This window comes from Coffea arabica, chromosome 3c, assembly GCF_036785885.1.
Source record: "Coffea arabica cultivar ET-39 chromosome 3c, Coffea Arabica ET-39 HiFi, whole genome shotgun sequence".
Classification (NCBI taxonomy): domain Eukaryota; kingdom Viridiplantae; phylum Streptophyta; class Magnoliopsida; order Gentianales; family Rubiaceae; genus Coffea; species Coffea arabica.
This window is the reverse complement of record NC_092314.1, coordinates 8,573,325-8,589,879: the sequence shown is the minus strand read 5'-3', so window position 1 is coordinate 8,589,879 and position 16,555 is coordinate 8,573,325. Positions and strand designations below refer to the sequence as shown.

General features: G+C 37.7%; 2 protein-coding genes across 4 annotated transcripts; one reads left to right on the top strand and one right to left on the bottom strand.

Moving 5' to 3' along the window:
* Positions 1–9,764: 9,764 nt before the first annotated feature.
* Positions 9,765–10,292, top strand: LOC140037785 (uncharacterized). The gene has a single exon (XM_072082906.1). The coding sequence runs from the start codon at positions 9,765–9,767 to the stop codon at positions 10,290–10,292; it is 528 nt and encodes a 175-aa protein (XP_071939007.1).
* A 2,920-nt stretch (positions 10,293–13,212) lies between these two features.
* Positions 13,213–16,555, bottom strand: LOC113735101 (MDIS1-interacting receptor like kinase 2-like). 3 transcript variants are annotated; one of them, XM_072082187.1, is made up of 3 exons: positions 16,107–16,438; positions 13,734–15,311; positions 13,213–13,630 (listed from the first exon to the last, which is right to left on the bottom strand). In XM_072082187.1, the coding sequence occupies exons 1-3, from the start codon at positions 16,384–16,386 to the stop codon at positions 13,323–13,325; spliced, it is 2,166 nt and encodes a 721-aa protein (XP_071938288.1). In that variant the 5' UTR covers positions 16,387–16,438; the 3' UTR covers positions 13,213–13,322. The 3 variants fall into 3 exon arrangements, with proteins under 3 accessions (XP_071938288.1, XP_027117849.2, XP_071938287.1); XM_027262048.2 differs by having other exon boundaries at positions 13,734–16,447; XM_072082186.1 differs by having other exon boundaries at positions 13,412–13,584; positions 13,734–16,555.

Below are 16,555 nucleotides of genomic sequence, written 5' to 3'. Positions count from 1 at the left end.
TCAACAAAAAATTTGATTTAAAAATTATTTTCCAGGTCAAGCACTTGCAATATAGGCACATTTATCTCAAACTCGTTAATTTAAGTGATTCTCGTCGATTTTTCACATTAATTCAAACTACAAGATATCGGATATGATTTGTAACTATAAGAGGATTTTTCTATTGGTTTGCTTAATCATAGGGGAGCTTTTTTGCATTTTACTCTTTTATTAAACTCTAAGAGTATAATGGATATATCAACTAAAAATTTATTTGTTTCCAATACAAATACTTGTAAAAGATACGCGTGTATCTCAAACCTGTTAATTAAAACGATTTCCGTCATTTTTTTAAAATTAGTTCAAATCACGAGATATCGGGATATATGTTTTGAAACTATGAGGGACTTTTCTGTAAATTCACTTAACCACGGGGGATTTTTCTGTATTTTACCCTTTGTTTTAATAATACATTTGCAGTTTTATATATGGCAGTGATAATATGCTATAATGCATGATACCTTCATATCTGTTGTCTCTTCTCAACTTTTCTCGTTAAAGAATCTACAAGGAGGATTATTGACAAGAAAATACCAAGAGTTTAGAGGTTGCAAGTTCCTATATGAGTGAACACTTTAAGAAGGATCACAACTAGAACTCCTCCCGCACTGCTGGGCTGAAGAAAGTTTGGCATTGACCAGTAGTTGCCGTAAGAGAAATTACTATAAATCGTCATGCAGCCAACTAAACGTCTCATTCTAAAGGCATAAAATCAAACTCAATCGCTGTCATTCTCAGTTGATAGTTACCACATACCAGCACCAAAAAATTAGATTGATTTAACAGAGAAATCTAAAAGAAAATGAACAGAAAAATGTAAAGCATTATTAAAAATCAAGCACAAGAGTACTTCGGTACCACCTAAAGAGAATCTCATTTTTACATTTAAGCACAAAAATCAGTAAAAAATTGGCAAACAGCAGCGAGGTTTTTGAAAAGTAATGGATAAACATGTTCATAGGTAGCAGAAGACTGTACAATCACCTCAGCAAATGGAGCCCACCTCTAAAACTCGCTTTTCCAGGAAGTGATTTGGGCTGGTGACCACCGTCGAACCTTTAAAACTTGGTGGGGTAGGAGACAAGGGTTCAAACCTTACTTCCCACTAATGGCCACAGTTGTAACTCTCCAAATCTAGATGGGTGTGTAGTGCACCCATCTGATCTAATGATAATTCAGTCCCCGTCGACCCCTTCATAGGTCCAGTTGGGTCCTTCAAGAGTAGGAGTAGATGTAGAATAGACTATTACTGAGTGTCGAAAAAAAAAACATCACTGATTGTAGAGTTTTCACTAGCCACTAGGCCTTTGGCCTGGTGGTCACAACCAAAGATTTAAGTCTTGGTGGTGTGGGAGGTCAAGAGTTCAACTCTTACCTCCCACCAAAATTGTCACTATATGTGATGGCCTTAATTGGCTTGCCTCCCACCAAAGTTGTCACTATATGTGACGGCCTTAATTGGCTTTCTTCAATAGAGTGTCTACTCAAATCGAGCTATTGCTAGTGTGACAGTAAACCAGAAAACCATAACAACCACCCCCCTCAACCACTGAGTTTGGTTCAGTAGCCACCAAAAGGGATTAAATCACTCTTTGAGCTGTAAATCGGGGGTTCAAACCCCATTTACAACGAAAAAAATTCAAAAGAAATGCCAGAACATCACTTCAATTTAGCCTCTTATACATGTAAAAAAAACTTCCCTGCAAGTAATGCACACATAATTAAAGCCATTCACATTCCTACTGATAAGCAAAGATCAACAATATTTGAACCAATGCTTCATTTCACTTAATAGTACAGCACACACAGAGACGCCACTCAGATACACGCACTCACTCATCGTTTCCAAAAAAAAAAGATACACGCATGCACACTCAATATTCATTTAAAATTTCACTTTTTTAGAACTATGTAAAGTTCCGAAAACGATAGGATTACCTTAATCAGTGTAATCCCATCAATATCTACACTTTCCACTGTATACTTCACATTTGATGCTACCTACTCCAGATGAAACAATCCCACAAAACAAAAGTCATAAATAAAACTATATAGGTATAGGGAATAATATACAAACTACCTAGAAAGGTATAAATATTTGTTTCTTAAGACAAAATGATTCAACAAATAAATAGTACCTGAGAGGGGAGGACTTCAACGCAAGGAGGTAGAGGGGGAAAGGGCTTCTCCGGAGATTCAAGAAATTTAAGCCAAACCCAGGTTAGGGATTGCCATCAAAGAGGCGAAACGTTTCCATTTTTGAAGAATTGGATGAATAGAGAGATTTAAATTCAAAATTTCTAATTTTGAAAACCTCTACATGCAATTTTACTTGTATTCGTATGCAAAATTTGTGATATTTCTTCTATAATAGATTGAAGCCATCATGTGAATTGTTTAATGTCAACTCGTATCAAGAAATTATATGTTCAACATGGGAAAGGGGAGTTAATTTGACTACTATGTAGATTATAAGAATTGCTTGAGTGTCATAATTTTTGCAGCTTTCTTGCTTTTTTTGTTGCAGCCCTATAGTTATTGAAAAAAATTAGAATTCTTTTGGCGTTTTATTTTGAGAGATTTGTACAACTTTTTTCTTCAAACAACTTCCATATTTATTGCTTCTTAAAAGAAGATTCAAAATTTGTTGTATAACAGTATGAGAAGAGCAATATGTTATATAATTCGTGAGTTTTGAGCATTTAATGGTGCCAGCAATATGTTATATGGGAGGGAGGGTTGGATTGGATGGTAAGGTAGGAGAGATTGTAAGTAGAAAATTTTGGATTCAAAACCTGCAACTTATAAAATAAATTTAAAAAAATTGGTTATATATTAAACTCTTTCTTCAGTTTGTAAAACTTTCATTTGCATGTATTTCTTTTCCTATGTCTGAAAGGGGGAAAATTTAGGACTTCCTGCGTCTGAGTAATTTTTTCTCCTATTTCATTTTGTCGAAAACCCTTGTGGTTTAGAAAGCCAGAATACTCCCTCGTCACTTAAAAATATTTAGAGCAACCCTAGTGCTTTAAATTGTAGTGGAAAAATACCATATACCCCTTCATAAATAGCAAAACTCTTCTCTATTTTTAGTTGGTTTTACTTAACTTTTCATTTTTTTCCCCCATTGTTTTCTTCCTTACATAAACACTAGCAAAGCAGCAAGCCCAGCATCATGCCCCACCGAAGAAGGTACTTTATCGCCCAGCTACTGCTATTCTCCATTGGAATGGCAATGGGGTTGGAAGAAGAAACATGGGACTAAGTGGGAGGATGGGGTGAGAATTTCCCCCGCCTTAAAATTTAAATAAGGTGCGGGTGGAATCAACAAGTTGGAAAGGCGACTCCCATGTTAGATCCATTTAATGTATATGTCCATCTTTTTCATTTTTGTTTTTATTTTCCCGTAAACGTTAATTCAACTTTCTCTCTCTTCTCTCTCTATTTCTTTTTTCTTCCTGAACGAATAGAGTTTTCATATTCTAATTAATAGTAACACCCACTAGATATATCTTAACTTGAAGTACTTTTTTCTGTCCCATTGAAATTTTTTGTTTCTTAGTTTACCATGTCCTAAAAGTTTTTTTTTTTTAATTCCAAAATTCGAAACATATTCATTTCCTTTTTTTCCCCCACTCTTATCCACTGTCTCCATATCATTTGAATTTCGATTTTGTAGGGTAAAATTGAAAGAATGTTATGAGTATTGATACAGACACTTCTATTTCTATAAAATGATGCTTGGAGGAGATTATTTAAAATATTATTTGAAATAATTATTGTACCACATTTTATAATGTGATGTGTGTGAAATAAAAAGATAAAAAATGTATTGAAAAATGTAATTATGATGCAAATAAATCCTATATTAGAAATTGTTTTTGGAAATATTCAGGCTCTATAGTTGTTGCGAAGCCCTCCTATCCGCTTGGTATATATTTTTGTGCACATCATTGCCCCGGGTGGAAGAACCAAGCCTGCATTATTTTCTCCTATAGCCCTTTGGCAACCACTCTCCAAAGACCAAACAAAGCTCACCTATAGGTGAAAAAAAAAATTAAATAAAAATCTCTCCATCCGAGCCCCATTCATTAATTGTAGACTTGACTAAAGTTTTTGGATTGATTTTGATGCAGGTGGTATTGAGTTTTCCACGCATGAATTCTAGACTTGACCAAATGTTTTGGATTTATTTTGGTGTGGGTGATATTGATCAGTTCCATGGGTCCACAAATTGGAAATTTGCTGTTTTGTGAGTGAATCTCTTTGCGGATTGAAATGTTGTGTCGGAGAAAGAAGATGGATTAAGAAGGGCAGTATATTTAATCAAAAAAGAAAAAAAAAAAAAAAAAGAAGGGCAGTATTTGTCCTCTCAATTGATTAGGCGCATATTGGGAGTGTACGAGTTCAACTATGGCGTGCGGACATGAGCAAATTTCTAACTCGCGGTGGTTTTTGAAATGGGAAAAATGCGGAGGTCAACTATGGCGTGCGGACATGTCATCCCAATATTTAAGTTGTTAACTAATTTTGTCTTTAAAGTTTCATACAAAATACGTTTCATTTTCATAATTTTATAATTTTGATCAATTTTATTTCTAAAGTTTATGTAAAACATATTTCATCCTCAAAGCTTTATAATTTCTATCAATTGAGGATAATTAAGTGATTGTTAACTAATTTGGACATAACACCATCACATGTCCCGTTAGTAATTGTATTATTAATAATTAATTTAGTTATTGATTAAATTACAGAAATAACAACAAGTATTTTTGGATAGGAGACTATCTCCTTGTTTTAAAAAAAAATTGTGATATGATGTATTTGAAATAAAACAAATACATTGAAAGATAAATGGATGATTGAAAATCATGTAACAAAACATTCTTTCTGTCGCATTAATATTTTTCTCCAATTAGTTGTAATGGAGTTGTTTGGCGTTTTTCTCTAATTGGTTATAGTGGGATTGTTGCTTTTCTATGACTTTGTGATAGGTTGCAATTTTATCATTTATTTTATTATTAATTTTCCCTATTACCTGATCTGATATGGATTAATTATTAGATTCTATTTACTTTTCGTAATTTACATTTATTTCAAGGAGTAGAACAAAAATATCATAATCAAGGCCAATTTGACAGTCATCGGAAAAGAATTCAAATAGCAAGCATCCAGGGGCATTTTTGGAACAAGAAGACGCGACCCTTTTTGGTAATTTACGGAAGACAGCATAAAAGAAGAAAAAGGAACGCAGGGCTGCTTCTCCTTCCTCTTGGGAGGGATTGTCAGGACCAAAGAAGTTGCCATCAGGTCGTTTAATGTAGCCATTCTTGCGTTTTAGTCAATAAGCAGTAGTACGACACCGTTCCACTTAAAAGAGTGGCGGTGGAGGTAATTAGCGCTCAATTCAGTTGGGACAATTGCATAAATAGTCCCCCTGCATTTGTAATTCGGTTAGGAAGTTAAATGCGCAGAATCTCTTTCTCTTTCCTTTCTGTTAAGCTTTCTCTCTCTCCTCCCTCTTTTTCTCTCCTTCTGATTTCTTCTTGTTCTTCTTCCTCCCTCGCCCTCTAAACTCAGTCCCAATTCCAGAGATTAACTCTCGAATCTAACATTTGGTATCAGAGCGGTCGATTCTTGGCCGCGAAGATATCCAAGATGGCGGAAAGCACTCGATTTAGGAGTTTGGAAGATCAACTCAAGAAACAGGATAGTAGGCTGCAGGAGTTGATGGAATCCATGGCGACAATGCAGAACTCGGGCGTCGAGGAGCTGCAGCAGAAGCTTCAGGCTGAGATGGACCAAAATAATGCAAAATTGGAGGCAATGGTGGGGAGCCTGGACCAGAAATTCAATAAAATGGAGCAGAGATTCAGTTCATTGATGAAGCTGTTGATGAGGGAGAAAGGCGTCTCCGAATTAGATGGAGGAGGAGCTGAACCAATCTTGCCGACGCCTCATTTGCACCTAAGGTTGACACCTCCAAACGAAGGGCCAGGGAGTCAGCCTGAGTTGAGAGGTAGGCAGTTCATTCCTAATGTACCTCGAAGGGAGTTGCCAATGTTTAGTTCTGGGAACCCTAGGGAATGGGTAAGAAAATGCCAAAAGTATTTCTTGAATTACCAGATAGCAGAATGTCAAAGAGTAGATGTAGCAGAAATGTTTTTGGAAGGGAAGGCTGACAATTGGTTTCAAGGGGTAAAACTGGCGAAACCGGGACTGTCTTGGGGAGAATTTAGTGAGCTACTATGTGAGAGGTTTTCTGGAAGCAATTCTCGTGACATAGTGGAGGAGTTCAATAAGTTACATCAGAAAGGCACTATTGAAGAATACGAGGAGAAATTTGAGGAATTAAAAACTCTTATGCTAATGAAGAATCCTAGGCTAGACGAATCTTACTTCATTTCCAGTTTTATTAGTGGACTCAAAGATGAGATTAAACCTATGGTGAAGATGTTTAGACCACAGACATTGATAAAGGCCTTCGAAGTGGCAGAACTACAAGAATGCTCCCTAGAAATCCAATACAAACAAAGTAAGGCATCAGGGAGGGGGACAGTAGAACCAAGATTTGGAATGTATAAGAATTCTCCAAATGATCAAGCTCGCCAATCCTCATACAAATTACCATCTATCCTCCCTGCCCCTAGGAAAACTGATTCAATCCACAGAGACTTCAGCAAGATATCAGCTGAGGAAATGCAGTATAGGCGTAAGCATGGCCTGTGTTACAGATGTGGGGAGAAATTTGGAGTAGGACACCAGTGCAAGAAGGGAAATCTGAACTGCTTAAATGCTGAGGAGAAGGAGGAGGTTGAATTTGAGGATGCTGAGGGAGAGCAGGACGAACTCACTGGAAGGGTAGGTGAGCTAGCAGAGGTATCTCTCAATGCATTATCTGGAGCTATAAAAAGGAAGTCTATCCTGCTGATGGGTAACTTAGGGGGACTTCCAGTCAAGATCTTGGTGGATACAGGAAGCTCTAACAGCTTCATCCACCATAAAGTTGTCAAGTTGCTGCATTTGCCATACCACTCAGTCAGTCCTTTTACTGTGACTTTGGCAGATGGGACTGACATCACTAGCGGTGCCATCAGCCCCAATGTAAGCTGGTTGATACAGGACTATCAATTCCAATTTGATCTGAAGATAATGGAGTTAGGGGGATGGGACATAATACTGGGGGTAGACTGGATGTGCCAATTCAGCCCCATTACATTTGATTTCCATTCCCTCAGTATTGCACTTAGTGACAGAGGGAGTTTACTGCACTTGCAAGGTTTTGTGAATCAACCTGCAATGGGCTAGTGAGGGGCAAGGACCTTAGAGCACTCATTCAGGAGAAGCAAAGGAGCTGTGTAGCCCTGGAGACGGAAGCAACAAGGAGACCAGAAGATCAGCTTCCAGATTCCATAGGGAGAGTCCTGCAACAGCATTCTGAGGTGTTCTCCACTCCAAAGGGCTTACCACCAGAGAGGGAGTTGGATCACCAGATCAACCTCAAACTAGGTGCTGAGCCTTTTAAACTCAAGCCATACAGGTACCCCCACTCCCACAAAGCAGAGATTGAAAAGCAGGTAGCTGAGATGCTCACTAATGGAATTATTATGCACAGCACTAGTCCTTTTGCTTCCCCAGTATTACTAGTTAAAAAGAAGGATAATTCCTGGAGGCTCTGTATAGACTATAGGAGGTTGAATGAATTAACTGTAAAGGACAAATTTCCTATCCCCAACATAGATGAGATGTTAGATGAGTTATATGGCACGAAGTATATGTCTAAGTTAGACCTCAGAGCTGGTTATCATCAGCTAAGAGTTAAGGCCATTGACATCCCCAAGACTGCTTTCCAGACACACCATGGCCACTTTGAATTTTTGGTGATGCCTTTTGGGCTGACGAATGCTCTAGCCACATTTCAGGCATTGATGAACAGAATCTTCCAGCCATACCTGAGAAAGTTTGTTTTGGTTTTCTTCGATGACATTCTGGTGTACAGCCCAACTTTGGAGTTGCATGCACATCACCTGCAAATTGTGCTCAAGGTGTTAGCAGAAAATCAGTTATACTGCAAAAGGTCAAAGTGTTCTTTTGCTCAAACTTCGATCGAGTACTTGGGGCACACAATCTCTGAAGCAGGAGTGAGCATGGACTCCACCAAGATCGAGTGCATTAAATCATGGCATGTTCCTAAAACAGTAAAGGAATTGAGGGGTTTTTTAGGACTGACTGGTTACTACAGAAGGTTTGTAAAGGGCTATGGGGTGATCAGTAAACCACTCACACTCCTGCTTAAGAAAGAAGGATTTACATGGAACCATAATGCTCAGATGGCTTTTGAAGACTTAAAAAGGGCCATGACCACTGCTCCAGTGTTGAGCATGCCCAACTTTGAACTTCCTTTTGTGATCGAAACTGATGCCTGTGGGGTTGGCATTGGTGCAGTACTGATGCAACAAGGGCACCCTTTGGCCTTTCTTAGCAAAGCCTTATCAGCTCAGAATTTGGGACTGTCAGTTTATGAGAAGGAGCTTTTTGCATTGGTATTAGTTGTGAGCAAATAGAAGCATTACTTAGTTGACCATCATTTTATTATCATGACTGACCACCAAGCCCTTAAACATCTGTTAGAGCAAAGACTCACTCATCCTCTGCAACACAAGTGGCTGACCAAACTACTTGGACTGGATTACGAAATACAATACAAGAAGGGCTCAGAAAATGGGGTAGCTGATGCCCTGTCCAGAAGGAGAATGGAAGGGACTCACATGGGCAGTGAACAAACTGAGCATCAGATAGGGGCCATCTCAACAATCCAGCCGGGGTGGATGCAGGAGCTGCTAGAGAGTTATACTGGGGACACAGAGATTCAACAGAAGTTAGCTGAGTTACTACTGAATCCCCATGCAGATCCAGATTATCAGGTGGAAGGAGGAGTACTCAAGTTCAAGGGGAAATTGTCTGTTGGCACAGCTAACGACACCAGGGCCAAACTGATCAGGCTCATGCATGACTCAGCCATTGGGGGGCATTCAGGACAGAGGGGATGTTTACACAGAATACAGGCGTTATTCCATTGGCCTGGGTTAAAAAGGGATGTCATCCAATATGTCAGATCCTGTGATGTTTGCCAGAGAAAAAAACACGAAAATGTTCCCTATCCTGGTCTGCTGCAACCTATTCCAGTGCCTCAACAAGCTTGGTCACACCTCACCATGGATTTTATTGAGCAGTTACCACCATCTCAGGGATTTGACACCATATTGGTGGTGGTGGATCGATTCACTAAGTTCAGTCACTTCATTAAGCTTACTCACCCCTATTCAGCACAGCAAATGGCTCAGATTTTTCTTGATAATGTATACAGGCTGCATGGCCTACCAGAAACAATCATAACTGATAGGGACAGGATTTTTCTTAGTAACTTCTGGCAGGAGCTATTCAGTTTACTGGGGGTGGATTTACACTATAGTTCAGCATACCATCCCCAATCAAACGGACAAACTGAAAGAGTCAATCAGTGCCTGGAAAACTACCTCAGATGTATGTGCAGTGAACACCCTTCCCACTGGAGCAGTTGGCTACCTACAGCTGAACTATGGTACAACACTAATTTCCATACTAGTTTGCAGATAACACCCTTTGAGGTACTCTAAGGATATAAACCTAGTCACATACCCTTGGGACCCTTCCATGATAGCATTATACCTGCTGCCAGTAACATGGTCCAATCAAGGCTCCAGGTCATAGCTCTCATTAAAGAGAACTTGGCCAAAGCTCAAAATCGCATGAAGGTTTTTGCTGACAAACATCGTTCAGAGAGGGTATTCCAGGAAGGGGATTGGGTATTTCTCAAATTACAACCATATAGGCAGCAGTCAGTTGCTATTCGTAGGAGTTTAAAACTAGCTGCTAAATATTATGGACCCTTCCAGATTAGTGCAAAGGTGGGAGCAGTAGCCTACAAGCTTAAATTACCAGCAGGAGCCCGGATTCATCCAGTATTTCATGTCTCATTACTAAAAAGGAAGATAGGACTTGCACAGAGTGTGGATTCAAGCCTGCCAGAATTAGATGCGACAGACCAATGCTTATTAAGGCTAGAGAAGGTTATCCAGAGAAGGGCAATAATGCGAGCTGCTCAGCCAGTCATCCAATATTTGGTAAAATGGGACAATTTACCAGAATCGAAATCGTCCTGGGAGGATAAAAGCTTCATAGACAGCCAGTTCCCAGATTTCCAAGCTTGAGGACAAGCTTTTGCTAAGAAGGTGGGATTGTCAGGACCAAAGAAGCTGCCATCAGGTCGTTTAATGTAGCCATTCTTGCGTTTTAGTCAATAAGCAGTAGTACGACACCGTTCCACTTAAAAGAGTGGCGGTGGAGGTAATTAGCGCTCAATTCAGTTGGGACAATTGCATAAATAGTCCCCCTGCATTTGTAATTCGGTTAGGAAGTTAAATGCGCAGAATCTCTTTCTCTTTCCTTTCTGTTAAGCTTTCTCTCTCTCCTCCCTCTTTTTCTCTCCTTCTGATTTCTTCTTGTTCTTCTTCCTCCCTCGCCCTCTAAACTCAGTCCCAATTCCAGAGATTAACTCTCGAATCTGACAGAGGGAAGCCACCGCACAGAGCCAGGCATGAGAGTATTAGATAGGAATTGGGGTAACAGAGGATTTTTCCTCGGGGAGCTTAGTTGCTTTCTTTGACTTTTCCTTTTTTGTCTTTTAGTACTTTGCTTCCCTCGGGTGTTAGGACAAAAGGGGAAGCATTGAACTTTCCTTTGTAGTTTTCGTTTTCCTTGATTGCTCAAACGAAGTGAATTTTCCCAATTTCGAAAGACGATGGCCGCTGCTTTCTCTTCACCTTTGTGCGAGTTTTTCGTGTTAGGGATGAACTAAATATCTTTTTCTAGTCAAGGAACAACGGATGTTTTGGATCGTCTAAAACTTGTGAGATCGATTTAATTTTATCTTTTTATTTTATTTATTAGTATTCGCATATTCTCTGATTACAGTGATTATAATTGTCTAATTAATTGATTGTCTTGGATCCGGATAATTAGTTGATTGGATAATCTATTGTCAATTAGGGCATTAAATTTGTAATTGTTGAATTGTTCTAAAATAGTGACAACTGGGATGATTGGATTTGTGTCAGGGGAATACGTGGGTTAACCTAAAATAACCCTGATAGTGTGTTATTTGGTTAGAATAGGGCTCCTCTAATACGTAAGGCAATTAGGAAATTAAATCTTACGGGCGTACCTAGGATTGTTTCCTAATTAGAGCAGTGATTAACGGGCGTACCTTAATCACCGACACAGTAAGGAGGGATTGACTGTCATTGCTTGTTTGGTAGTTATAACCTATTTATTGATAAATAATTGGAATTGCCTTTGCTTCGATGATCAATTAGGTGAACAATTGCTGAAGTTATTTTTTGGCTAGATCCTTAATTATCACTCATTAGATTTTAGTAAATTGTTATTTAATTTCTAGTTGGCTATTTTATTTTTATTATTTTACTTTTAGTTGAATTGTTTAAATTGTCACCCCTGATATAAAAACACCCCCCTTGTATTATTAATAATTAATTTAGTTATTGATTAAATTACCGAAATAACAACAAGTATTTTTGGATAGGAGACTATCTCCTTGTTTTAAAAAAAAATTGTGATATGATGTATTTGAAATAAAACAAATACATTGAAAGATAAATGGATGATTGAAAATCATGTAACAAAACATTCTTTCTGTCGCATTAATATTTTTCTCCAATTAGTTGTAATGGAGTTGTTTGGCGTTTTTCTCTAATTGGTTATAGTGGGATTGTTGCTTTTCTATGACTTTGTTTTCTATGGATCTTCTTGTTCGATTGTAATTAAGAAGAAAGTAATGGTGGCTAAACAGTTCTTAGGTTTCTGTTGTACTAAAATGAAAATGTGAATTAAGAAAAGATTTTTGAAGTTTATGTTGATGCAATGTTAATTTTACTAATGGGCATGCTGTGGTCAAGTGACGATATTCCATTCAATTTGCTTGATAATATATCAATTGTCCTCAATTAGCTAAATTATGAAACTATGAAGGATGAAATGTGTTTGCGTGAAACTTTAAAGATGGAATTAGTCAATATTATAAAATTACAAGAATGAAATATATATTGCATGAAACCTTAGGAACGAAATTGGTTAACACCTTAAACATTATGGACGAAAAGTATATTTTCCTTTTTGGAATGAATTTTTTAATATTCAATGAATGTATTTTTAAGAAAAAAATGGAGACAAATTAAAGAATGCATCCTATCAATGCAATTTTTGAAAAACGTTGCATTCAGTGAATAATTTTTTTCACTTTTTAGATCATTCTTTTGGAATATCTTAAGAATCACGCTCTTTAGAAATTTACTCATGCGGACACCACGCCACTAGCCTTTTAAAAAAGACGGGATCCTGGAGGGGAAGAAAAAATGAAAGGACGGGAAGCGTAAACCCACCTTCATATTATCAAAAAAAAAAATCACAATACCATTGCTTGCAAACAAGAGAACCACGGGTTCTTATCCAACAAGAAGTGTTATGGCAAATAGATTACTCTATCTATCTCATTGAAAGCATCACATTTTATATTTTGAAATGTTTTAAAATATTTATCAATTTACCAAAATCAACGTTATTTATGATTTCTTTTTTCCAATGTCATCTACTCTCTATCTATCTTTCATATTAAATTTAAATTTAAATTTTGAATTTTAAATTTTTAGTGCAATTTTACAAACAAATCTATTTATATTATCATCAAGTCACTATTTTTAAAAAATTGAAATCCAAACATGCGACAAATAATTTGGAATGGGGAGAATACTAATTGTCTGGCGTTTTCATCCTTCCCTCGACTTAGTTAACAAAAGACTCGACTCTTTTTCCAATTTGATGATTGCCTTTACTTCTGTGCACATGAATCAATGAATCTGTTATAGATTACTCTAATGATGGGCCTCAGGGGCCTTGTGCAATTAGCAATTGTATTTGGATGGTATTTTTTTTGGGTATTTATATAAAAATTTATTTTAACTTACTGTAAAATTTATAGAAAAATTTTAGGAATAAATTGAAAAAATCTTTTAATTTTTCTTTTAAACAGTATCGCCACACATCCCAAAGAGAGCATCAGTCAAATTCTACATATTTGTTACATCTATTTGTTTTACCCATTAAAATTAGGAAAATAGATTAATATGGTCTTGTACAATATGTTACACAGATTGTTACAATAATTGTTACACAGATTGTGTACAATACGTTGATAACAACCTAGAAATAAAGAGCATTGTTGGCCTAGATTGTGGATCAACATGTAGACATTCTCTTGCTGCTTTGAGAACGGATGCCAGAATGTTTTCAATTTCTTGATTGGGATACAGAAGTCTTTGATCGAACAAGTCCTTCAGTTCTATTTTCTCAGGCTTTGAAGACACTAGATAAGCAATCAAGTCACCGGGGTGCTTTCCTTTGATTACTTCCATTGTCAGGACCCCAAAGCTATAAACATCACACTTTTCAGTTACTTTCATTGTGTAGGCAAATTCTGCAAGGAAAACTTGGAAAATTACGTCGTGACTCGTGATAACATGTGATCGTATTAAAATCTAGTAGTTAATAAATCAAAGAGGGGCAAAAAACATTAGTACCTGGTGCAACATATCCACATGTTCCTGCAAGAGAACTCCAATTGGATGAGTCTTTTTTCAGAAACTTAGAAGTGCCAAAATCTGAAACATGAGCCTCGTCTTCTGAATCGAGCAAAATGTTGTTGCTTGATATGTCCCGATGTACAATTGCTGGTGAACAATCATGATGCATGTAAGATAAAGCTTGAGCGATGCCTTTGATGATTTTCAACCTCTTCTGCCAGTCTAGTTCAATAGCTTCTTCTTCTATGCTCAAGATTTTGGCCAAACTTCCTCTTTCAAGATACTCATAAACCAAAAATGAGTGCTGAGAGTTGGAGCAGAAGCCCAAGAGTTTTACAATGTTTCGATGCTTGATTTCTATCAAGGCTCTTATCTCATTCAAGAAACTTCTATGACTTGCCATCTCAGGTAGGTTGTGAAGTTTCTTTACAGCTACTACATCCCCTGATGAAAGCTGTGCTCTATAAACACTTCCATAACCTCCTTTCCCTATGCAAAATACTTCACTGAACTCTTGTGTAGTCAATACTATTTCTTTAGACAATGCTTTGCCATCATATCCATATATGGCAAATAAATGGCACTTCTTCACATCCGTATCTTCAATTCTTGAAATTTTTTTCCTTTGATCACGCAATTTGGGAATACCAAAGAATGCACCTAGAAGTATGAATGACCCCAGAAGAGGAAATACAACTACGAGAACAAGTTTTTTCCTCTTATTTTTGACATGACTTTTGATTAACGAGGAACTTTCACAAGCTCGTAACCCTGTAATATTGCCACACAAGCCTTTATTTCCCTTTACTTCTTCTATCGTTAAATTCACAAAGGCTCTGCCACTTGGAATTGGACCCTCTAAATTATTGAAGGAAATATTAATTTGCAATGAACCAGGCAATTCTGCTAAAGCCTTTGGGATTAAACCAGATAGGTTATTGTGGGAGAGGTCCAATGTTCCCAGACTCTGCAAACTTCGGAACTCTGATGGTATCTCTCCTGCGAAGAAATTTTTACTCAAATCTAGTTCAGAAAGTTGGGTCAACTTCCCAATCTCGAATGGAATCTTTTGGCTGAAAATGTTGTTGCTCAAGTTCATGTAAAACAAGTGCTTCAAATCTTCCAAATGTTCTGGAAAAGATCCATTCAAGGAATTTGTGGATAGGTCAAGATAAAGAAGTTCGGTTAGCATTCCCAATTCCTGAGGTACACCACCGACAAATTGGTTGTCATGTAAATCTAGTTTAAGCATAGAGGTCAACTTCCCCACTACCCTTGGTATCTCCCCGGGTAAAAAGTTTGAAGAAATATCAAGTGCATGCAGTTGAGATAAATTTCCAAATTCTAAAGGTATACCACCTGTGATGTTATTCTTTGCAATTATCAGGGTTTTTAAGATTTTGCATTCAACCCAGTTGCTGGAGAGTTCACCGTAGAACTCATTGTTGCTGAGATCTATGAAGTCCAGGAATGGATGGATGCAGATCATTTCTGACAAGTCTCCATGGAAATTGTTCTCGTTGAAATTGGCCTTAACTAAGCTTGAGCAATTCTGCAAGCTTCTAGGAATTGGACCTGTAAGCATGTTCTCAGATACAGAAATGATTTGGAGTGAACCATTTTGACATAGCAATTCTGGCAATGGACCAGAGAAGTGATTTTGATCCAATACCAAAATTGCCAACTTTTTCAAGTTTCCAAGCTCTTGTGGAATGGACCCAGAAAACTGGTTTTTTGGGAGAAACAGTTTTTCCAAATTACTCAAGTTACCAATTGAAACAGGAATGGAACCACTAAGTTGGTTCTCGCCTAATTCCATATTTGTAAGGAGTTTTAGATCACCCAATTCCTTTGGAATTGGACCTGAAAGTTGATTGTCATAGAGAAGCAGACCAATCAAATTGGATAAAGTTCCAAGCGAATTTGGGATTCCACCAGAAAGATTATTTTGAGACAAAATAAGAAACTGAAGTGAGATCATATTCCTGATCGTAGGAGGAATGGGACCAGATAGGAGATTATGGAAAAGGTATAAGTTAACTAGCCTAGTGAGGTTACCAAAAGTGGCTGGAATTGAACCTATCAAAGTGTTGTTGTCCAGATAAAGTTCAATCAGATTATGCAGAGTCCCAATTCCTGATGGAATTGGACCTGAAAGTTGATTACTTCCGAGAGCTAAATGAGTCAAGTTTCTCAAGTTGCAAATTTCAGGTGGGATTTCTTGTGACAACTCATTAACTGAGAAATCAAGATAAATGAGCTTGGACAGGTTACCTATTTCACGAGGTATGCTGCCAAAGATCTGATTCAGGCTAAGTTCAAGATATTCAAGATTTGGGAGGGATGAAAATGGGAAGTCATAAAGGCTACCTTTTATGCTGTATTCTGAGAGATTCAACCTGTTGACACTTCCATTAATGCATGAAATACCAGCCCAAGTGCATGGAAGGTTGGAAAAATTCTTGCCGCTGATGGATTGGAGGTTCCACGAGGCTAGCAAGCTATTGTTCTGGTTTTGAAAACTGGCCTTCCATTTCAAAAGACCAGCCGCCTCACTAGCAGAATCTGAAGCGACACCTTTGGCTTTGGGATGAGATGATGGGAAAAGTAGGACCATAATGAATATAGAGATAAATTCAAAAAAACCCATGATTACTTTCGAGTTCAACTCAAGTTTGCGCAGGTTGATATGTGTACCGCAAATGAAGCCAGTATTTATCCTGTCTTCCCAGCTGTACAAGGAAGACTTCCGAGGTCTTCTATGTTCTGTCCTTTTCTTCTTAATTTTCCATTTTTGTTTTCTTTCTTTTGGAGATTGA

What these genes read in the sequence shown, in the direction of transcription:
- LOC140037785 (XM_072082906.1), top strand. Translation starts at nt 9,765, where the DNA reads ATGGTCCAATCAAGGCTCCAGGTCATAGCTCTCATTAAAGAGAACTTG.
- LOC113735101 (XM_027262048.2), bottom strand. Translation starts at nt 16,386, where the DNA reads ATGGGTTTTTTTGAATTTATCTCTATATTCATTATGGTCCTACTTTTC. An exon ending in ATGTGGATATGTTGCACCAG is followed by an intron (nt 13,631 to 13,733) that starts GTACTAATGTTT and finishes TTTTCCTTGCAG; the next exon opens with AATTTGCCTACACAATGAAA.